This window comes from Crotalus tigris, unplaced genomic scaffold (genome assembly GCF_016545835.1).
Source record: "Crotalus tigris isolate CLP2741 ecotype Arizona unplaced genomic scaffold, ASM1654583v1 scf7180000024391.5723578, whole genome shotgun sequence".
Classification (NCBI taxonomy): Eukaryota; Metazoa; Chordata; class Lepidosauria; order Squamata; family Viperidae; genus Crotalus; species Crotalus tigris.
Window position 1 is genome coordinate 4,645,070 of NW_024100561.1, and position 24,975 is coordinate 4,670,044.

General features: G+C 35.0%; 1 protein-coding gene across 2 annotated transcripts in view; it reads left to right on the forward strand.

Moving 5' to 3' along the window:
- TENT4A (terminal nucleotidyltransferase 4A) overlaps nt 1-24,975 on the forward strand; it is a 35,909-nt gene that overhangs the window by 7,611 nt on the left and 3,323 nt on the right. For both annotated transcript variants that reach the window (XM_039329262.1, XM_039329261.1), the window contains exons 2-11: nt 9,652-9,775; nt 9,879-9,925; nt 11,223-11,343; nt 13,610-13,717; nt 15,600-15,728; nt 16,798-17,011; nt 18,737-18,863; nt 20,715-20,815; nt 21,218-21,384; nt 22,291-22,449. In XM_039329262.1, the coding sequence (XP_039185196.1) occupies nt 9,652-9,775; nt 9,879-9,925; nt 11,223-11,343; nt 13,610-13,717; nt 15,600-15,728; nt 16,798-17,011; nt 18,737-18,863; nt 20,715-20,815; nt 21,218-21,384; nt 22,291-22,449 (1,297 nt within the window). The remainder of the gene's footprint in view (nt 1-9,651; nt 9,776-9,878; nt 9,926-11,222; nt 11,344-13,609; nt 13,718-15,599; nt 15,729-16,797; nt 17,012-18,736; nt 18,864-20,714; nt 20,816-21,217; nt 21,385-22,290; nt 22,450-24,975) is intronic.

The window sequence follows — 24,975 nt, forward strand, 5'->3', positions numbered from 1 at the left end:
TACTCGGATGTTGCCATATCCTAAAAGTGGTACAATGGGTGAAAAGATTGAAAAGCCCTGAACTAGATGGTGTTTTTGTCAATGCCGATTGTGTTCAAGTAGTGCTCCAGATGATTTCAGATTGCATCCAAGGGTGTCTATTACTCTTGCTATTATTAAAAACAAAATATAAATAACTCATGCTAGGTCCGTAAGCATAACTACAAAACTACTATTTATTGGTTATTTAATACATATGGTAGCATAGCTTGGATTCTGTGTGGCATACATCAGTTTAAAATGTTTTAATTCAAGAAAGGAAAAATCGTTGCTCAATTAAAATTCCAGCTGTAGGTGGGATCTTCTGCTACCCTATGCCCAATATGCTGGGAAACCAAGTTTTTACTATCTTTCCAGAAGCCAACAAGATTGGGATTAAATATATGCTAGAGGAAGGAAGAGATAGGTGTTGCACTGGAAAAGGCACACCTCTTTTGTGCTATTAGGTACTATTGTTTCAGTGAAGGAATTGGAAGTGAGCCCTTCCTATGAGAATATGTGGGACAGTAGAAAATAATCTGAGAAAGATGGTCCTGCAGGTACCCTAGTCCCCTGTATTACATAGGGCATTATGTGTGATTATCGGTAACTTTCATTGGACTCAGAAGCCTAGTGGGAGCTAGAGCAGTTCATAAAGTAGTTAAGTGGATGTACGGAGGTATGCCCATGAGGACCTGGGCTGTTTTATTATGAAATAATTTTAGCTTCTGGATGGTTTACAAGGGTAACTCCATGTTCAGTGAATTGCACTGTCTAATTTGGTAGCAATAAAGAATGATGGATCACAAACAGGATTTGCCAAATCAGGAATGGTACAATTGGTACACAAAACAAAGTTGTATGAAAGCCCTCCTGGCCACAGCTGCCATCTGCTCAAGCAAGGACTATGAATCCAGAAGAGCCCCCAAATTACATGCAGTTCTAAGTGGGGAAGTATAAATCCCCTTCCTGGGACCAAATACAGAAAAATCTCCACTAGAATTAGGGGCTCCAACCACAGGTTGTATTAGGGTTGAGCTGAAGCCTGTTCTCCATTCAATCATCTATAACATCCAGACATTGGGCCAAAACCTTGACAAACGCTTGGTCAGCTAAGAGAAGAGTTACACAATTGAGTATCAATATAATGAGAAATGGGAGAAAGTGGACCCATGAGGCACTCATAAACAGGAGACTTGTTTTATGTCTAGATTATTTACTCCAACACCAACCTGCTGATGTTTCAAAAACCTAGCTCTTTGCGCAGGCCTTTGGCAATGATGACTGGAGTCCCCTTGGATTATGTTGGTTTGTTTCTTTTTCATTATTTAAGTTTCTTATAATTGCCATCTTTTATTTTGTTTCTTACTGTATTTTTTTTCTTATTTTTGATACTTTTTCTTGTGAGCTGTCCAGAGTTGTTGGGAGATGGCAGGTATATTTAATAAATAATTTAGATCAGCCCTAGAGGAAAGAGTACAGACAGTAATGGTAATTGGAACCAGGAACTCCATTGCTAAGCAATTTGGTTGTAAACTGCAACATCACATGACTTTCCCACTTACGATAACATTTCTGGCAATTGCAATTATTAAAGAAATTCTGCATTATCATTAACATGTCCATTTGTAACCTCCTAATGGCTTCACCATTGATGCTGCTTGTCAGAAGCTGGCAATGAAATCATAGATGGCAGTCTGTGACTGTGGGACACTACGACCAATTGCCAAGCACCCAGATTGTGATCATGTGACTGTGGGACACTACGACCAATTGCCAAGCATCAATTGCCAATTGCCAAGCACTACGACACTACGACCAATTGCCAAGCACCCAGATTGTGGTCATGTGATTCTGGGGAAGCAATAACCATCACTTCAAGGACCAGATACAAGTCTCCTATTCAGTGTCATCATAACTTTGAATAATTATTAATGAACAACTACCTGTAATATCACGTTTGATAATACCACATTCAATATTGTTTCAGACAAATTCATAATAAATTACTTTCTTATACTTCTTAATTTCAATGGGACATGTTTCTCTCTTGGATTGATTTTAATATGCTTAAAACAATTTGCCACGATTTCCAGTCATCCCTCTAAAGTAATAAGAATGCTACCAGTTCTACTGTTGTTACTTGTAAAGTCACTTATTTAATTCTGTTTCAAATAACATTATTTCCCCCCAAAAAAAGTTTTGTCATAGTCCGTACAGACGGAATCCATCAGACTGAGAGTGCTTGTGACTTTTTTATAACAAGCAACTATGAAATATAAAATAAGAACAATGATATTTTCATATGTTTATCTCTTCCCCTTTCTGTTTCTGCTCTTTATTTTACTAGACTCTATTGTTAGATTGTGTAAGATTTTTGGTGTCTCTTCTACCAAATGCAAGGAGGCAGACGCTTTTGTACAAAATTTTGTGGGCTTCTTGTATTTAATAGTATTAAATATTTTAATTTTTAAAAAATATGTTGTAATTAAATCATAAAAATAAACATGCAGTATTTGAAAATTATCTTTAAAAAAACAAGCCAGATAATAGACAACAAATACAATAAAATAGTAGAAGACCATTTGAGAAAATACTAACCTTAACAAATTGCTCATTTAACTTTGTGGAATTATTAACTTTCTGTATATTGCTTTTATTATATAGTTTCAAGATTGTTTCTTTTTTTAACAAGTATTTCTTGATTCTTATGGCATAGTTAGCATAATTTTACTCACAATATTTATAAATTACTCTTTCCTTCCTGGCTTCACTGTAATGATAGGTCACATTAATTTTTAATGGTTAGGTATTATATGACACTTTCAAAGTAATTTATTTCGAATGAAAGCAAATATACGTGTCCCAGAATAATGTTGCAGGATCCAATCTGGGTCGGTCACTGGGACCAGAGGTTTAGTCTTCTGAGCTTTCAGACTCGTACTGGAGTCCATCCTCAGAGAACTTATTGCTAGCAAAATGTGTGCTTTGGGCTATTTTGTGTATGGTTATGTGGGGCTTTTTATAATAATAAAGTTGGAAGGGACCTTGGAGGTCATCTAGTCCAACTCCCTGCTCAGGCAGGAAACCTATACCATTTTGGACATTTTAGTTGTTGATGGGTTATTGATGGCTGGCTTTTAAACATTAGCTGTTGTTTCCTTGTGCTGCCAAGCCCTCCCCTCCTAAATACTTGATAAAAAAGCACTCCTGTTGACTGACAAAGGTCCATTTCCCAGGCTTCAATTATTTCCCTGGCTGATTTTGTACTTGCTCATCCAATAAAATTAGTAGCTACAAAATTGAATGTATGTCCTTCTTCATTGCAGTGTGAAGCTACCAATGAGTTCAGTTCTCTTTATCTGACCAATCGCTTGTGTTCTTGTAATCTAGTGATTAGCTTCCTCCCCATCTGTCCTACATAAGTCACAAGGGCAATCCATGCAGAGGATCTGGTAGATTACATTAGAAATATCTCCCACCTCCAAGCGATTTTTGTAATGTGTGATTCGATCTTTGCAATGCATGATTTATTTGCTAAATTTATTTGCTTGCAGCATTAAAAGCATTAAAATCATAAAAGATAAATATTTCTAAAACAATAAACATGGAAATTACAATCAAAAATAGAAGGAGGAGGGATCAGGATGTGCAGGAGGGTGATTGCGTCTTAATTCATCAACCGCCTCCAGTGTGATGCTCCCCAGTTGGAGCCCCAAGCCTTATAGCAGAGCCAGGTCTTCAGGCCCTTACGGAAGATCAAGGATTGAAGTTGATCTCATCCCCGGGGGTAATATGTTCCAAAGGGCAGCAGCCATGGCAGCAGTTCTTTGACTGATTGGGCCCAGAGCATAATTATAAGCACTAAAAGCTAAACAGCCATAACATATGGCAAAGTTCTTCAGCTTAATTTTTTTTATAGCACTGCTCTGTGTGTTTGCCGAAAGTGAAGAAAAAAGAAATGAGATGGAAAAGATTTTGTTTTTGATTTGACCTGCAAGTGGGTAAAATCATTGTTTTATGTTTAGATTTGGATTATGCTTGACCAGATATGTTTTATTTTCTCCTGTTACTTAGCAATTGTAAATATGCTAGTGATAATTATCTCAAAATTATTGCTGTTGATACTACTGCATGCAATGCATTTATAAGAGCCAGTGTGATATGCTGGCTGTGGAATTCTGGGAGTTGAAGTCCACATGCCTTAAAATTGTCAAGGTTGAGAAACACTGTTGTAGATATTTCATTACCCAAACTAAATAACATCATCAGTGCTACAGTAAGGAATGGGGTTTGCTCTCAGTTTATATTCTAGTGTCTTACCCTATCAGTGTTAAAAACAATTTAATATAAACTACAAGCAGTAAAATATTCTCATATTAAACAACACTTGTAAATTATTGAGAGTTCAACAGCCACATATCAGGCCAGTTAAGACTAATTCAGGGCTGTAATTAGTTTTGAATCTAGACAATACTTTCCTAAGAATGTTCTGAACATGCACAGCCATTATCCCCTAAAACATCTTAAGATGATGATATGATGTAATGAGTTCAGTAGTAAAGTTTGCCAATTAGTGGGGATTAAATATTATTTTGAGTATGTGTATGATTCCTTATGTACAAAGTAGGAGTGTCATAAAATCTTTGCAAGCGTTCAGTGCATTCATAATAAATGTGTTGGTAGCACCAATCATATTCCTCATGTTCATGGAAAATGATGCACTTGATGTACATTATTAAATTACAATATTCTGTGATTTATCTTTGGACGTATAATCCAAATCTGAATGTGATATCCCAAGTTTATATTTAATTTTCTGAAACAGTTGTCTCATATTTTATCCAAGGCCTAAATTCCTATTGATTTTCAATGGAAACTATTGTTGAGTATTAACAGTCAAATATATTATTAGTTTAATATAGTACTACCTTTCCAAACTATATTCTTGGTGCATCATACTGAGATATTTAGTTGAAGAAAGGTTCAGTAATGCCTGTAAAATTGTGATAAGATGGGCAGTCAATAAATTTTTACAAATAATAAAACTTAATCTATCAAGCTATTTTTTTACTTATCATAATTTAGCAGTGTATTTATATTGTATTCAATTTGTATATTTTAGCATCTGCATGCGGGGTGTTTTTTTGGGAAAGTTTTTATATAAAAGGTATAACCATCATACTTTTTTCATAAATGCTTTATTTGATGGATATTATATTTTATATTCTAGCTTTTTTATACGCATGCAAACTGGGTATGAGGAATAGGACAGTATTCTGGAAGAAGTTGATTGAGAATTTTCTTGGTTGCTGACAATGGACTTCTCAAAAAATCATTTTACTAGAAAAAGCAAAGCTACTATCTTCCTGTTTCATAGTGGAAGCCCTCTCCCATCACGCTTAATGTAGAGATACATAAATGGGTAAACAGCTCTAAGAGTATCTTAATGATGCCAGTACAGATAGTCCTTGACTTACAACGGTTCATTTAGTGACTATTCAGTTACAATAGCCCTGAAGAAAGTGACTTATGACCGTTTTTCATACTTATGACTGTTGCAATATTCCTATAGACATGTGATCAAAATTCAGACGTTTGGCAGCTGACTCATATTTCTTACAATTGCAGTGTCCCAGGATCATGTGATCACCTTTTGAGATTTTCTGACGAAATCAATGGCGAGCCAGATTTACTTAACAGCTGCATTATTAACTTAACAGCTGCAACAATTCTCTTAACAACTGTGACAAGAAAAGTTGTAAAATGGAGCAAAATACATTTAACCACTGTCTCACTTAGCAGCAGAAATTTTGGACTAAATTTTTGGTCATAAGTCAAGCTCAACCTGTATGGACTGTGGAATTTAGTGGGAATAAGCTTCATTTGGGTTCTGGCTACTATGCAAGCCTTAAGAAACAAGGAAAGGCCCAAATTAGTTTTCATATTCAGCATAAATGCTTAAGAACGAGAAAGTAGGGATATTTTGGCTAGACACTAGCAGCTGCTTGTGCGAGCTTAAAGTCTATTATTCTTTTCCAAGAAGAGAATTTGAAGTTGTTCTAAGCAATGATGGCAAACCTCTTACTTTTGTTCATAAAGAGCCATCTATTTCCATTTCCAGAAGCTTGCCTAATAAGTCCCATTCATCCTTATCACCTTATTTATAGGTAGACAGGTGAGCGGAGAAAGGAGAAGGTTACAATTTCATGTTCAAATTGCAGCTTCAGAAGCCCTGAAGGGTATTGAAGATCACTTATTCCTAAGACCCATTCCTAGGTTCAGGATATTGTTTTTCCTGCATTCTGCATCTCCACATTAGAAACTGTTTGACATTATTATTTTTTTGTTCAATGATGCTTAATAAATTAGGCACTTACCTTCAAGCAAGGGCAAAATAATAGCTTGTGTCTACGGAGGTTCCTAAAGGGCAACACAGAGTAACCAAGGGGGAGTAGGTAGAATCAGCCAAGATAAAGCTCCATTAATAGCAAAAACCACAAATGACTATAGAATGGGTAATTATATTTAGCATCAAAATCCTGAAGACAGTACTGAAAGTGGTTCTGAAAGAAAAGTGCTTGTAGTCCCCAGTGCATGGAAATTCCATTAGGAATCCTCTTGGAGAAAAAAAAATGTAGCAATTTCAGTTATCATCAGAATATCAGGCTATGTGTATGTGATCTCACAGAAGAGCTGGTAGAAAGGACATTAATAAATAGACCAGGAAAGCAACATTCATTAGAACATAGGTAACCCAGGGTTGAACAGCGGAGTCACTGATGCTTTGAACCTGGTTGTTTGCTTGCATACAAATAGTAGCCATCATCATCGATGTGAATGATGGTGAAATAAATAAAATAAAGTAAATATTACATGTCTCCAAGAACGTCTCATGACAAATTGCATACCTCAAATGTCTTCATTGTGGGTTTTTTTTTCACACTGCTAAGAACAGTAGATATTGGAAAGCTATCCTTAACTTTGGGTCTTAGAATAAACTTATTAGGCATTTAAACTTTAGGATGAAGATACTGAAATCAACAGTGAAAGCCATCCTATTTCCTAGATTCATAGGTTTGTTAGAGACTCATTTAAAGATTTCAGTCAGAATCTCCCACTAGTGCAGGAGTGTCAAACTCAATTTCATTGAGGGCCGCATCAGCATTGCGGTTGCTCTCAGGGGCCAGGTGGATGTGGCCACGGTGGGTGTGGCCTACTGGGTGAGTGTGGACAGAGTGGGTGTGGCCTACTGGGTGGGCGTGGCCAGCTCTACATCGTTTGCGTCAAGGGTGCCTGTGGGTGCCTGGGCAGGAGTGGGACAGATCTGAGGATCTCTGGCAGTAGAGGTTGGGACCAGGGCAAGTGCCAAGGCATGGTCCACTGGAGGAGCCTCACTTTTCCTTTCAGACCGTGCCGGGGGGGGGGGGGCTGGATGGTGGTGCAGACTGCCTGGAGCCCTGGGCAGCAGAGGTCAAACGCCCAGCCTGGCCCTCGAGCACCTGCGGCATCAAACCCAGCCCCACTTTCCCAAGGGGGCGCCCAGCTGCCCTTACCTCCTCAAGGCTGCTGCTGCTGTGCTTGCTCTCCTTAGCCAGGTTGCTCATGATGGGTACAAGGGCAAAGTCAGAGAGAGGCCCATTCCCTCTCCATGGGAGAAGACCTGGCTTTGTATCCAAAGCTTCCTTAGCAATAGGTTGGGAGACCCCCAGGATAGGCCAGGAGGAGGGGGCAAGGAGATGATGAAAGGGCAGCAGGTCAGGACTAAGGTAGGACTTCCCTCAGACCCTCCCTCTCCTTTCCTTCTTCCTTCTTTCTTAAGTATGGTCTTGACAGGCAGCGGGGCGCTCTCTTCACAGCGCTGAGAGGCTGCACCGGGCGGCGCGAATCTGATGAGAAGTGCAATGCTGCCTAGTCCCCCAGCCTGCCCAGTTTCAGCAGGCAGCAAGGAGCAGACTTAATGTAGAAGAGCAATTAATAGAAATTAGGTTGGGACCGTCATCTATTTTTAAAAGCAATTTTAAAATAGATAATTCATCTCAGATCCAGATTTTAAATGGATTGATCACAAAGAATGTTATAAACTGTTCTAGCTTGGAAATACTGTTAAATTAAGTATATACTTTTTTCTGTTTGTTCAATTTTTGATGAACAAGGACAATAGTTAAACTTACTGTGAAGTATCTTACTGTTCACAGAAAGATGCACATATTTAAGAGGTGAAGTAGATTAAGAGATTATCCAGGCAGCAATATATGAATGACTTTACTATGCTGATTGTTATATGTTGCTCCCATGTATTTTATCATTTACAAGTGGAATACATAAAATAACAGAGTTGGAAAGGACCTTCGAGGTCTTTTAGTCCAATTCCCTGCTCAAGCACGAGACCCTACCTGTACCATTTCTAGTGGCTGTCCAGTCTCTTCTTAAAAGTCTTCAGATGGGGCATCCACAACTCTTGAAAGCAAGGCATTCCACTGGTTAATTGTTCTCGCTGTTAGGAAATTTTTCCTTAGTTCTAGGTTGCTTCTCTCCATCCATTGCTTCTTATCTTGCCTTCTAGTGCTTTGGAAAATAGGTTGACCTACTCATTTATATAGTAGCCCCTCAAATATTGGAACATTATTATGTCTCCCCTAGTCCTTTTTACCAGGCTATACATACCCAATTTCTTATGTTCTTCATAAGTTTTAGCCTCCCCCCCCCATCATCCTTGTTGCTCTTCATGATAAAGGAAGAATTGAACTTACTCATTTGAAATCAGTACATTTAATTGAAGGGATGGGATTTCCTCCATGAAACAGGAAGAAGTCTTAAGCCCCATCTCCTAGTTGAATGAGGTAGAATTAATTTTGTGTGTATTGGGTCCCTTTTCTTGTGATTAGAAAGGTATTTCACAACAAGTCCAACTACTCTTCCACACTTCTAATGTTTTGCAGGTCCCATGCATAAATTTACTTTTTATATAGTTTAGTTTATGTGTATGTTTTTCAAGAAATATAAGGAAAATGAAAGCATTTTCTACACTATATAACATTAGGGAGACCCAGATACTATTCTGTCCTTGACTATAGAAGCTCATTGGGTGACTTTTTACCAGTCATTAATGCTCTTTCAGCCCAATCTATCTCACATATGGTTATTGTAGGGAAAAGAATGGGAGGAGAGACCAATATGTTCAGTGCTTTTTGCTCCTAAACAAAAAGGTGGGATATAAATCTAAATAATTATTTAGTAGTAATAACTATGACTATGATGATGCAGATTGATGGATGATTAACATGGACAGATACTTTTCTGCTTATCTACATATGTATGTGAAGTGATCTCAAGCATGCTAGAGGTAAGTGAAGAGAAATATTGCTTGTGTGAGACAAAGTATGGAAATCTTAGGCTTGATTTTGATTTAATGTGTCTACTACAAAAACAAATTTGATTTTTATTCTTTATAATCCTTTTATTGTTCAACTTCTAGAAAAAAATGAATGGAGATGGAATCCTAGAATAATTATGCAACTGAAATTGAAATATTCTACTTGCAAATCCAGATTAGCATCCACAGTCACCAGTAGATTAGCTCATTTGGTTCTCTTTCTGTTGTTATTGATTTTTTTTTTATTCTTCCCATAGGCTCCATGAAGAAATAATTGACTTTTATGACTTTATGTCCCCATGTCCTGAAGAAGCAGTTATGAGACGAGAAGTTGTGAAAAGAATAGAAACTGTCATCAAAGATCTTTGGCCTACAGCTGATGTAAGCTTGCCTCAAGTTGGTGCTCTGCACACGATTTTAACTTAATATTTTAATTTTAGAAATTTTTAGCAATTAATTCAGTATAAATGTTTTTCTTTTCCAGGTTCAGATATTTGGAAGTTTTACTACAGGACTTTATCTGCCAACAAGGTGAGTCTGGACATTTTTCACCTGTATTGTTGGCTCTAACGTTATGTAATAGTAGCAAAAAGATTACATGGCACCTTAAAAAGACTTATATTACCATCCCAACCTCACTGGTTATCAAGAAGTCAATACAGGAAAAAGAGGGATGTTGAGCACAGTAAAAAAAAAAAAAACACTGAGAAGGAATAATGCAATTATTGAATTTTCATTAACTTAGATTTATGTGTAGTAAGTTACATAAATTGTATTTTAGTGTCTCTTTAAAATTGACATAATTGAAAAGACATCTGGTTTAATTTTAACTGTGTATTGATTCTTCAGGTTTAGCTGCAAACCTGAAAAAAATCTTACATCAACACATTAGAGTACTGTATCTCTAGGGATGCTAGCATTTCTAATTTATTATCTTTTGTACAATAGTGTGAACATATAGAAACATTAATATTCTCCTTCTACAACTTTCAGTTACAAAAAAACTATGAACAATCAACTCGGATATGAAAGAACTTCTAAACCAAACTTTAAAAAACCCAAAAATATCAGTATTACCTGTCAGGAAAGTTTGTTTTATGCTGAGGCTCTATATCATTTTAACTTCTATATTACCCTTCCCCAGCTTTGTGCCTTCCAGATGTATTGGAGTAGGATTCCTAACAACCAAATTGACTGGGAAATGATGAAATTGTAATCCAATATGACTTGGGACCAGGGAAAGGCTGTTGTATATATTACTCTAACACAGTGGTTCTCAACCTGTGGGTCGGGACCCCATTTGGGGTCGAATGACCATTTCACGGGGGTCGCCAAACAAGGCTGTCTGCCATTTTTTCCCCCTTTTCTTGACCACGTCCCTGGCACCCGGTGATGTATAAGTGGTTGGGGGTCACCACAACATGGGGAACTGTATTATGGGGTCGCGGCATTAGAAAGGTTGAGAACCACTGCTCTAACATAACTAACATAATTAGATTAAATATTATTAAATCAAGGAGGTAGTGTATATGGACTGTATGAATAACTAGAAAGAGGTATTTTGCAACATGCATAGTGTGAACAAAGATCTGTCTTCAAATTGTTAAAGCATTTGAATTGTCGATCAGCCTTCAGATACAGTTAAGACAGATTTTGAACCAGCTTGCAAGTTTCACAAAGGTCATGGATGCTTTGACAGTTCAGAGATATATTTATGTTGTATGTATGTTTCAAACTCTCTCAAATTATGTTATTTACCTTGTTGTCAAAGAATTGTTGTATAATATCTAAATTTCTAATAACTTTAGCTATGTTTTTATATCTACAGTGATATTGATTTAGTGGTTTTTGGAAAATGGGAGAGCCCACCTCTCCAGCAGCTAGAACAAGCCCTAAGGAAACACAATGTGGCCGAGCCACATTCGATTAAAGTACTTGACAAAGCTACAGTAAGTAATTTAAAACAAGTTTTCCTGAACTTTTCCTTATTGAGGGAAAGTTATATTGTCAGACATGTTTATATTTTACAGGTAGCCCTCAATTTACGACCATTCAGTGCTGTAGTATGGGGCCCTGTTCCTGGAGTCCCAAGCCCGCCTCCATCCCCTGAGGCATCCCAGGCTCTGCTTAATAACCCACATGTTTGATTAACAACTGTAACAGAGAGAGCAGGAACTGTAGTCATTAAGACAGTCAGTCAGGTGGGCGCCTTGCTGAATGACCGCCACGACTTATGATAGTAATAGGCAAGCTGCATTATGATTGTATATCAAGGACTACCTGTACTTTGGGTTCATTGTTTGCTTGTTTATATTGTGTTTTTGTCAAGTTTTCTCAACTGCAATTTAATAATAGGTATTGTTTGTGAAAATGTTCTTCCCAGTTGTTGTCAGTTTTCCTGCCTTCCTGACTTCTTGGCATTAGCTCTAAATTAGCTCATATTGTTTGTTTTCAAACCATTTCAACATCTGGCATGACAAAGAATGCCTGGAAAGTTTTATTTTTGTTAATATAATGATTACTTAAATCAATTTAACAATTTTATTTCAATCAATAAAGATTGCATTTTGAGCTATTCTTAATATTTGCTGAACAATCATGCGTGTGTCCTGATTAATCTTCATTTTGAAATACATTTCATACACTATTGCTTTTCTATTTTTTATCCTTTTAAATTTGAATTAAAGTCCTGGTAACATCACTGACAGATGATGTGTCCAGCTTTGCTGGTGCTGACATTTGAAAATTTCTCTTGGCATATGTTAAACTAAGCTGACTTTAGCTTGTGAGTCATAACTTGTTTTGCATAGGTAGAAACTTTATTAAAATACCTAGTTTCTGTGCTGCTTCTATTTTGAAATATCTATATGACTTTAATTCTTCCTTTACTACTCTGTCATTTTCTTCTCAAGTAAAAGTGACATTTCCCTTTTGCTTTAAATTTCCAATATTATCAGTAATGTTCAGAGCTTCAGTATGCCATTTGAATTCTAAGTAAACAGATACACATGCTGTTTTTAGACTAGCACATTGCTATAAATGAGATAGAGTTTAACAACCTAAACTTAAGTGCACTTGGAAATGTTTGCCATTGATGTGAATAGATCCGTGAACATTCCATGCCTTAGATACCAAATCTCTAGTTTTATTTTAAGAAACCCTTTTAGATCTGCTGTTGTAAGCAGGTGGTTCTCTGGTTCTGTTATTACACTAGAGGCAAAAACCAAAAAGATATTAAAGAATATGGTAATTTCAATATGGGATTGTGATAAATAGTGTATTTCTCTCCTCTTTCTCTCCCAGTGTTAGAATCAAAATACATTTTGCAACTCACCCACATATATTTCAGCTTTCTAATTAATAACATAGTATTCAAGATGGGTTAGTAATATATTTTTTTAAATGATAGTACAGTAAACAACTGCTTTTTGGCCATATAGTAAATAATTGATATAGTTTAAATATTTAAAATGTTTAATGCCTTATTAATAATGACCTCATCACCTTTGCCAAGATGAGTTTCATGATATCTGCATTATAATATAGAAATTAATTAATTAAACATTGCATAAAAGAGTTTGTTACTTTTCCTCTTTCAAAATGCCAATGGCTCTTCCACACTAAAGAAATGGCAACAAGGGTTATATGAATAGTTGCCATTGGCAGTGACAGATTTTGTAATATGTATAAAATGTTCTTAAGTAATTGAGACTGTACAGTATAATGGAACCTGCCATATTAGAATCATAATAGACATTTAAATTAGCAAGAAAATATCTTAGCATCTGCAACACTAATATGAGAAAATGAAAGAATACAAACACATTGAGTATTTATTGAATCTGTATACCATCATTATCTTCCAGACTCACGACACAATATGCAAAATAACAAAACGTTCATGGTACACAATTTATAATATATAAACATAATAATAAAAAGTAACAACAATAAATGAAATGTTATAAGAAGTTTTATAACATTTAATATAAAACATAAAGAGAACAATCATTCCCTAAATGTCCATCTTATAATTAAATAATTATTTAAAAGGTTGAAATAGATTTATATTTACATTAGCTGTGTGTTAACAAATGTAAAATGTGCTGTCTAAATGAACTGGTTATTTTAAATGATTTGAAACATTGATTACTCTCTGCAAATGTCATATTAATTATTGGCATCCACTGAATGGTTGATTTTACTATTTTGCAGGTACCAATAATTAAACTTACAGACCAGGCTACAGAGGTGAAAGTTGATATTAGTTTTAATGTAGAAACTGGTGTGAAGGCAGCTCGACTTATCAAAGACTACATGAAGGTAAAGTAAGCAGAACAAGAAAAAAATAATACGTCTTGATATATCTACTGCTTTTAGAACTGAAATTTGGAAAAAAAGCAAAATTAACAGGTTGTGTGCTTATGTTAAATGCCATCTGGAATATCAGACAGCAGATATTGATGGATTATATTCTTCATGGTCCTCTTAGAAAATATATTCAAAAACTCTCTGAAATATTTCCTCATATCTGCTCATAATCGTTCAAGAATTTTTAGCTATATATTTGAAAGTAGAATGTTCAGATCAAATGCAAAATGTAGTAATTCAAACATTTTAGACTTTTCATTTAGACATGATGAGCTTTTTAAAATTTTATTAATAGATTCCTTTGCTTTCTATCAGGCCTATTATGTCCAATTCCAAGCTACTAAAATAATATATATGATTAGTCCTCCAAAAAGTAGTGTTTTTCCAAGATATGTACATTTTCATTAAAGTACCAACATAATGACAAAAATAACAATTTATAGTAAATTTCTCTTTGGATTATTTGTATAAAATCTCTGAAATTGTGCCTAAAAGAGCTTGTGCCTAAAGCATATCTGTTATGCTTTGGATGTTCATGTTCTGGTCTTTGGTTCATGAGAAACAAACCAGATTGGAAAGCAAAGTAATTCAGATGTTTTCTAGGACTGTGGATTGGTAATTGCTGAAAGTAGTTCACCAGAATTAGTCAAACTGTGCTTCATACAAAAGTGTTTCTAGTTGTTTATAATCTTCTGGAATCCTTCTTGTGACTTTAGTCTTGCTCAGACTTGTTCTCCTAGTGAGCAAACCTAGTGATAGATTACAGAATAGTGACATAAATGGAAAGATCTATTTTACACTTAACAGGATATTTTGCTGTAACAAAGAATCTAGATCTACATGCAGGCTCCAACCTTTGTTGTCAGTATATTTATTAGCTGTTGTAACTCTAAATTTTTGAAGCTAATACAAGTAATCCTTGCTTAGTGATCATAACAGGAACTGGCAACTCTGTTGTTAAGCACTATAATCATTAAACAGAAAATCATGTGACTGAAGGATTTACAAACTTACTTTCCCTTCGGCCATTAAATAAAGCACCATATTTGTTAAGCAAGTGAATGGTGATCATGTGACTGTGGGACACTACAACTATTATAAATATGTATCTGTTGCAAAGCACACAAATGACAATTACACAATCGTAGGACACTGCAACAGTTATAAATGCAAGGATTGGTTTCAAAGGTTCCTTTTTATGCTGTCATAACTTTGAACATTCACTAAATCAAGCAGTTGGTAAGCAAGGACTACCTATAAATCTAAGAACTCTATTGAAAGAACTATTTTATATTTGTGTATTAATGAACAATAAATTATTTACTTAATTGTTCTTACAAAAATAATTATTTAGTCATAAACTACTTTGCAAGTCACACCTGCTTAACTGTAGCACGTGTTACCCTTTTTCTTCTGCTTTGGTTTTGAGAAGTGATCTTAGTTCACAAGTTTGAAACAAGCTCCTCCTGATACAATAAACAGAATTAAATTTTCTGTGCCTACACAGAGTGTATATGCATGAGTGTTTGTTTGCCACTTAGTGATTTTTGTCCAAGATTAAGAACATTTTTATCTTGTGCTTATTCATTTTTTATGTACCATATAATTACATGTCATGTTTGTAGCAATTGCCTTGTATTTTTGTTATTTATTAAATTTTAATGAGTGAAACAGTTGCCTATTTTTTATAAGGAATAAACACATAGATAATAAACATTTGCTATTTCATTTTCCTACCTGTTATAGTATATGGTGTATTATTTTGGTGTGTGATCTTTTGTATTCATAAGCAAAAATGTTTCCTTTTAGAACTGACTGTTTTTTTCATTTACAGAAATATTCTTTGCTGCCTTACTTGATTTTAGTATTAAAGCAATTCCTTCTTCAGAGGGATTTGAATGAGGTTTTTACTGGTGGAATTAGCTCCTATAGCTTAATTTTAATGGCAATTAGCTTCTTACAGGTATGTCCTTTTTCATAAGTATCATCAATTGTCTAAATGTTCATTTAAATGCTTATTATATTACTGTTACATGAATGATACATTTTATATAGGTAAATTAATCTATTAAATTGGACTAATTATTTAATGATTGATTGTGGTATGTTATTCTTTGGGGAATCCACTGTATTTTAAGAAGTTTGGAAATAATTCTTCTTTTTCATTTGCAGCACAAGTGGACAATTTTCTAGGGGCCAAAAACTGTATTTGGTTTGACAGAGAATTTCAGATGTATTTATTTATTAAATTGTTATGCCGCTCATCTTCCATACATCTTCTGGGTGGCATAAAAATTGCTGTCATAAACACTTAGCAGCTATGAAAATAGTGTCATAGTGAGGCAGTTTAATGAAAGCACATAAAATATTACATATATGAATACCTATCGAAACATGGCAAAATATATTTTATGTAACAGATAGTAATGGATGGCATAAAATTCATTAAGTGGACACCAGGGTTGAGCCCCATTGGTCTAGAATTTATTGGTGGCAGTAAATTATCCCCACTACTTCTTCTGCAGCCATTTGTATCTGATACTAATTGTGTCTTCAGTAGTATTTTCTATTATGAATATAAGACAGGCCACCCATCCATAATTTTTAGATAATTACTTTCTTGTTGGGTAATTATTGTACCTATTTAAGGTATTATTATGGTAATATTCCTTTTGGTTTTTACCACTTCTAGTATTTACCAATAAATTGTGAGAAATCTGTAATGGACTAGAGGTTTCAGATCCTTGATAATACTAGATATAGCATACTATCTATCCCATCTTCATCCTGGTTTAGAAGATTTATCCTTTAAAATGTGGGAATGAGATGTGACAGAATCATATTTATGCAATGAAACATACATTTTGTAAGCAAGTCATATAAAGACATTTTGTACTTTTTGAACACTGGCAAATACTATCATCTGGCAATGTAAAAATAAAAAAAATATTTTTTTTAAAAAAAGGAAGATAATATATAAATACTACTTGCTATGTAAGAAAATAAAATCCTGTGATTTTCATTTATAATAGTTGCACCCAAGAATTGATGCTCGAAGATATGATGAAAATCTAGGAATGCTTCTAATAGAATTTTTTGAACTCTATGGAAGGAATTTTAATTACTTAAAAACTGGTATTAGAATAAAAAATGGAGGTGCCTATATTGCCAAAGAAGAAATCATGAAAACCATGACTAATGGATATCGACCATCCATGTTATGTATTGAAGATCCCCTTCTGCCTGGTAAGATGACATATATTACTCTCAACTTTTAGCCCAGAAACTTTGAAAGAAATGTTTAAAAGAATACTCTTAGATCTTGTTATGCAATATTTATAGCATAATTTTTTGGGGGAAAGAGAGGCTGAAGGCATTATCATTCACAAGAACAAAGCTGTGGAATATTTACTGGAATCAGTTTTTCCAGGGTGCCTATACAGCCAAATATCACACGTCTGATAACGAAGCATACTGGAGTGAGAGTAATGCTGGCATAGCTATAGGATAGACCTTTTATCTGAATGATATTGCAGGAGCCAGTGATCTTCGCAGTAACTTTCAGTCATGTAATCACTTAGCAGCCATTTAGTTTAACAACGTGGTCATTGGAACCAAACTTGATCGTTAAACAACAGTGGTGTATTTCCATGTTTTGTATTGTACTAGTCAATATCCATAGTACAAAATATGACAAACACTTTTCTGGGATTACAAATCTCATATTTTTCATGTATTTAGTCTGCAGCGGGAAACAGTATGACAAAGATAATTTTATTTCCTTTTGGTTTGTCAACCAGTGATACAAAGGTAGTCTTCAACTTACCACCAGTAGCTTAGCAACTGTTTGAAGTTACAACTGACCCCCAAATGGTACTTGTGACCTGATTCCAAAGTTCCGATGGCTGGCCTCGAGCTCTTGACAACAGACTTGCATTTACAGCTGTTTGCAACATCCCTATGGGTCACATGATTTCCATTTATGACATTAAGCCCTACCCCGCAAATAAGCCCTAGTTAAGACCCTGCCTACTCCGTCCCACAGTCTGGTTGTATGAAGTGGGGTGAGGCACATGTGTAACAATCAAGCTAGGGTGCAGGGGTGGAGCTGCCCTATGTGCCCTGAACCTGTTTACCTCAGGGCCCTGGCAGCCAGGCCTTCCATGCCCTGATGTCTTGGCTCACCTCGCAGCAGCGGCACCACCAACAGCAACCCATCCAGCAGAAGCCTGCGTGGCCACTGGCCCACTTCTGGTTGCTGGCGGCCACTCGTGGCAGGAGGCCATGTGACACATTGCACTAGTGCCACCTCTCGCAGCCGGAGACCATGTGGCACATTGCGCCGGTGCCGCCACTATGGCAGGAGGCCACATGGCACATTGCACTGTGGCACACACCAGCAGCGGCACCAGCACAACGCAACACATGGCGTCATGCCGCAAGCAGCAGCACTGGTGAGATACACCATGTGTCCTGCCGCAAGCGGCACCAACCAAAGTGCCATGTGGCCTCCTGCCGCAAGCGGCTGCAGAAGAAGTCAGGAAGCGGTGTGACAGGTGTCAGGGCATGGGAGTCCTGGTCGCAGAGATCTGAGGTAAGCGGGTAAGGCATCCCCCCAAAATAAGACCTAGTGCCTCTTTTGGAGCAAAAAAAAAATAAGGCCAGGTCTTATTTTCAGGGAAACATGGTATTGAGGTTCCAAATCCAGTGCAGAATAAAAATGATATAGTTGGAGTTTCTTCAATTTTAAGAACGGTAGATAGAAAACTGGGATGCAGCATACTGTTATTTTAAAGAATAGATTACTGTAACCGGGAAGATCAGGCACCATTTAGTACATATGCAAGTGTATAGAGTGCTCATCTCTCCTTGAGATATCTTACCTATTCCAAGAATTTTAAGCATTGTAAGCATGACAAGGTGAAGTCAACTGGATAATGAGTGTGATTTTTAAAAATTTGACTATTACAGGCAATGATGTTGGAAGAAGTTGTTATGGTGCCATGCAAGTAAAGCAAGTTTTTGACTATGCCTACATTGTTCTAAGCCATGCAGTATCACCACTTGCAAAATCATATCCTAATAGAGATTCAGAAAGGTAACTATTTGAGAATGTATTCATTGTATAGGTTGAGGTATATAGTCTTTTAAAAGTCAGGGCTGCATGTAGGCTTTGAGTGGCATGCCAGGTGCTGCAGTTTAAAAAGTGAGCAGGCCAGTAGGAGCCCAGAGGTTTTTGAGGAATATACATTTAAGCTTCAAAATATAAAATTAAACTGGAAGTGCAGTGTGAAATTAAACTTCACATTGTACCTCCAGAATTTTTAAGTATGATCAAAAGAGGAACTCTGAATGTTGCAAAGAAGAATATATTCATTTAAAAAAATTAATTTTATTCAGAATTACATGTGTAAAGAATAAAATTAATACAAACTTCAAAAAAGGGGGGAGAGGTTTGAAAAATAAAAATAAAGAAAAAAGCAAAAGAAAAAAGAAGTAACTTCCTCCTTCATTCCAGGAAGTAAAAACAATTTTAATAGCTATCATTGTCTCTAACTAAAACATAACCTGTCTTCTCCCCATAGGTCATCTCTTACATAAAGAAAACAAAATCATAATGCTATATTAATCTATCAGCAAAATTCCAATAAGAGCAAACTGATAAACTATTTTCTTCTTTTACACCTGGTCAAATAAACCAATCTTATAAATCTTCACTTATTTAAAAAAAAGTTGTAGAGGTAGTTTGCTGCTCATTTGTGTTTCAAAGCAAAAATTCTTTAGAACTTATACAGATTTCTCTTGTACCCATAAATAAAATGTATCCTTTTTCTTGTCACGTCTAAAAAAAATCCTTTCAAGTCATAATTGAGCTTTTTCTGTATATGCAGAGAAAAAATCCAAATCAATTTCCTGATTTAATATCTGTTCATCTCCTCCAGGTATCCATCAGATCCCATTTGAATTTACATTTAAATTCCCCTTCAAATTAGTTTCATAAACATCTATTGCAGTTCATTCTTTTAAAAATTCACTCTATCAATTTTATCAAACATTGATCCATTCTGTCCAAAATTTATTGCAGTAAGGATTTTTTGCTCCATTTTCTTTATCCCCTGGTTAAAAAAATCCACTCTAAAACAGTCTCCATTTTTTGATGAGAAAGTATCTTCTAAACAATTCAGAGCTGTATTTCCAAATCCCTCTGGCCCATTAATCAGTTATTAACGTCACAAAATCCAATCACTAAGCCCCTAGTAAAACACATCTTATAATTTTGGACCTTGAAAATCAAATTTACACTATCATCTTTTAAGGAAAGGAGAACTCGCCTGATGAATGCCGTAGTGCCTTGCCAATCCAAGAGGTCTTGATTTCTCCAATATGCAAATAATAAAATAATCCCCCAAATTATATGTGATTAAGATATAAGGCTTGGCCAAGAAATGTGTCCATAAAGGCTGTTTTGCAAGTTTGAGCTTGATGTAAATCCCAACTCGCAGCTATTCTACTCATGGGCCAGCTGTAAAAATGACGGGTCTACATGGTCTACTCATGAGGAGCTGTTGTGTGGAGTCATGTGGATAATGTCATTGATCACACCTTTGTTCTGGAAAGATTACCTGACTGGGATCCAGCATGAAGTAGCAATTCCTCTTGCAAAGCTGTCTTGCTAGCTAACAAAAGGCAGCAGGGAATCCACTCATCATGGCACTTACAGGAAGTATAATATGTATTCAATTCTAGGGCTACATAATACTTATCCTCTTGTAATACAGCACCCTGGAAAGAAGAGCTAATATCAGTTGAAAAGATCAACACTGAATGTGTGCAAATCTTTTAAAAAAAGTTTTTTTGTTCTTATGTTGTCTATAGTGAAGTTCAGATTTTTTTAAAAAAATGTATCACTGTGGTCTTGATTTCTTATCCTGGTCAACATTTCTTCTAGTACTTTAGGTAGAATTATTAAAGTGACAGAAGAGGTGATTGACTACAGAGCATGGATTAAAAAAAAATGGGGAAACAAAGCTAACTTTTCATCTGATCTTGGTAAGTAAATATATTGATCCTAAAAATAAACCCCATATTATTTTTAATCATACTTTTCTTATTTTTATTTTCTTATGCCATGTTTCAGTGCTATCCAGTTCAGTACTCAACCTCCCTCAACGTTTCCCTCAGTTCTTTTTTTATGATTTGTTGACATAAACATGTGAATCCATGCCTGTCAGGCTATTTGATTCCTGATTTTAATTTGTTGAGATTAATAAAATACACACTGTAGTTCCTTTGCATGTTATTTCAGTCTTAAACATCTTTGATATAATAGCTGACTTAATCAGCAATGTTTTGTTCAGTAAAACAAACAAAACTTTAACACTAACAAAACTCAAAACAGAGTTTTAAGTGAAAAGGAAATATATTGACATATAAACATCTATGTGTCACTAGATGTTCAGCTGAAAGAGAGAGAATCAATATCTTCAGAGAGTGCAACCCAGAATAGAGATACCGAATTGCTTTACAACCAACCTTTGACTTTGTCATTTACTGATATGCAACAATTATCATCAGGTTCATCTGCCTCATCAGTATCATCTCTTTCTGGAAGTGATGTTGTAAGTTTTATCTTTTTTCTATTTAAACTGCTATCTACATACATGTGGAAATTAATATCTGAATAGTATCTGAATTACAAGCTCTTTTATAAGATCACAAATACAGTTGTTACTGTAATATTCATATTGAAATATATATAAGCTTGAAATCACTGTTCCTTGCCAAGCTTCCTCTAAATTTGTTGTTAAATAATATATAATCTATCTAAAAATATAATTATTACCACAAGTAACTAATCAGAACATAGATTTGAAACCATTATCTTATTTATTGTAAGGTTTTTTAAAGAAATTCTCAAAATGAAAGTAGATTAGAATGTTAATTAAAAAATAAAAACTTTTTTCATTATTTTTATTTTAGTCTCATACTTAGATTTAATCTAATGTTTACAATTTTATTCTAAAATGTTTTTTAGTTTTTAAAAACATTTACATATTTGGAACTAATTACATACTGAGTCCTTAAAGACAGATGGATACCACAGAAAACAAAAAAGCCTAGATAAATTGTGACTTCTCCACAAATGATATCATGACTGCTGATTGAAGTAGCACACGCTATAAAAATTGCCTCGCTAGCTCAGTCTGGGCATGAAAAATCAGTTGCAGTTTTGCCTAATCAGAAGAATAGCAACTGGATAGTGTTAAGAACTGTTTATTCAAGGCACTTATTTAACTTATTTTTACAGTCTAGTAATGGAAGGTCAGAAACAGTTATTTTTTCCAAAATATTTTTTTACTGATCCTCCTCTAGAGAGATTATTTCTGTAACATGTTCAGTGCAAAATCATCCTGCTTTAAATGTGTCATTACAGGTTCTTTATATATATATATATTTATATATATACATATATGCATATAAAATAAATTAAAATCCCATATTTTCTCCTTTTGTGTAACATTAAGGATTCTGATACTCCACCTTGCACAACTCCTAATATATACCACTTCAGCCTGCAAGCACCATCTCCACTTACGGCTGGAATACATCCGGCATTAACTATGCCAAGTGGTAAAAATCAGTCTGTGCCTGCAAGAGCATTGATTATGGCCACGAATAATCAGGTATGTGAAAAATTCTGTGTTTAATTTGCTCACGCAAGCATTTTGAAAATAATAAACCAGAACACTACCTAAGAGAAAAAGAGCAATTTTTAGGATGATTGAAAAGATGAAAATGTAGCAATCCCTAGAAAAATAATTTTAAATCATTAATATGGAAAACCTCAAAAAGCGTGTTAGCTGGGTTAACTAACAAGCATTTTAAATAGTTGCCACTCTACTGGAAATTTCAAGATTCCTAGCTGATTTTATTTTTTTTAAATTCTATTTTATTTTATTCAAAAGAAAGTTAAAATACCAAAACTCCAAAAACTTCAAAAACAAACAAAACCCAAAAGAAAAACAAAGCAATCAAGACATTAAAAAAGTGCATCAAAAACAAAAAACCCAACACATATACATGTTATCCCCCCAACTGAATACTGATTAATACATTACTAAAATATTGTTTCCCACCCCTTGTAAACAGCCCCCCAATTTTTAAACTAGTAAAATTATTTGCAAATTATTGAGTTGTCTTCTATATATTATATTAATGACAAAATAGATGATGATGATGATGATAATAATAATAATAATATTTTTTAAAAAAAGATTAAGGTTTCAAAACTCTCTGTTAACAAACTGTTATTGTAATCCACCCATAAAAGGTTTGCCACAGCATCTTGTCTATCCCAAATCATCCCAAAACTTAAAAGTAATTCATCCTGGATCAAATATCTATGTTTGTTAACTAGATGAGGGAAGAAGGAAAAAACCTGAAGCAGATGGAAACAAGAATGATATTATCGGGATAGTTCAATCCAAGGCTAAAGGAAAAATTCAAAAGAGATAAACTCCAAATATTTTGTAAATTCAAAAAGTCCAAAAATCCTGTACTGAGAGTCCAATATTAATGTAAATCAAATGAAAGCACTTCACTATACAGAAATGTGGCATGCTTCCTTAAAGAGAGAACAAAGGTTACGGATGAAGGCAAATATACAAAGAACAAAAAGATTATTCCAAACAACATACATAAATCAAAGGGAAAGAAAATGGAAAAAACAGAGTACAGCAAGGGGTTGAAATAAATCAGCATCCAACCACTGGTCAATTTTTAAGAGCAAAAAACAAAGTAAAACAATAAATTCAAAAAGTGAAAATTAAAAATCCGCGTGAATGAAACTGCTGAAAGGAAGATAGATTCCCCCTGTGACTTTCCTACTGCTTCCAGAGGGAACTGGAATCTTCAAGACTGTCCTTCCCAAATAGGTCCCTGGCCATCCAAAACTCGTCTTGGGTCATTCCTGAGTGTCCCATTCAAATCCAGGGAACAGCACTGCCAGAGAACCAGCTTTGGCAGCAGAAACAGTAGATTGTTGATAAGAGAGAAAAAGCCTCTTATTGTTCAGCAGCCACTTTGGGGAGGAGTCACCAGATTCCTAGCTGTTTTTAGATCAAGTGAACATTTCTCCAAAAGTGTGTTAGATTTGCCAAGCTATAGTTCTAAGATAGCCCCAAAAATATGATCAAGCTAAGAAAAGAGAAAAGTTGCAGTAGAGATGGGAAAAATATTCAGCTAGGAATATTGAAAGAGACAGTGGTCTAGAAGCTGCCAAAATACGACATTATTACTTGTTCATCTACAACATAATACCCATTTTCTAAAAAAATGTTTTTGTATTTCCATGTGTGAGGATGGCACGCACATGTATAGAATACCAAAAGCATCTTTCTGACATGATTTCTTATTAGTAATTGAATAAAAAATAAATATTCAAAGTACTCAGAATATTCTAAACCATATTATCACATCATAATCTGAAAAAAACTTCTCAGATTTCAGTCTATGCCATGCAAGTCTCTTCAGTTTTCATCTTTGAATTAGGATAATATAAATGTATTCTAACTCTTTAAAGCAAAAGCATATACAGCATCAATAGATCCATTTCATAATGTCATTGGACTCAGAAAACAATATCTAAAATATTCAGATTAATGTTGTATTGTAAGTTGTCAAGTAATTTAGATCACAGGGTTAGAGTTAGGATGCCACTCTGCCTCAATTATTTGTATCTTGTCTTTGAAGGTAAGTTCCTTGCAAGTCAGCATATGAGTAAGAAAAATATAAATTAATGAAATCACAGCAATGAATGTTAGCATAAAAAGTAATCTGTCTCATAAAACAATGAATGGTACATGTTAGATCACTGTGAATTCAAAAGTACCTTGTTTTGTGCTAAAGATGGACTGTTCCTATCGTAGTTGAAATGTCTCATACTTAAAATGTAAAACAAACTCAGAATGCTTCAAAAATAAAACATTTTATAAATTCCTAGTGTAGAATATATTGGAATTAGTCTCATCTATCTCCTCTCCTCAAAATCTCTTTTGCAGGGCAGTAGGTGAGAAATGATCCTTTAAAATTCAGAAAGAGCAGACCTAATATCTTCTTTGATTGGCACTTCTCATGGAATTTGTCGAAGTAATATAGTACTGCTTTAATTTTCTTGAATGTAACTTTCCTTTAAATTTTGGTTGCAGATC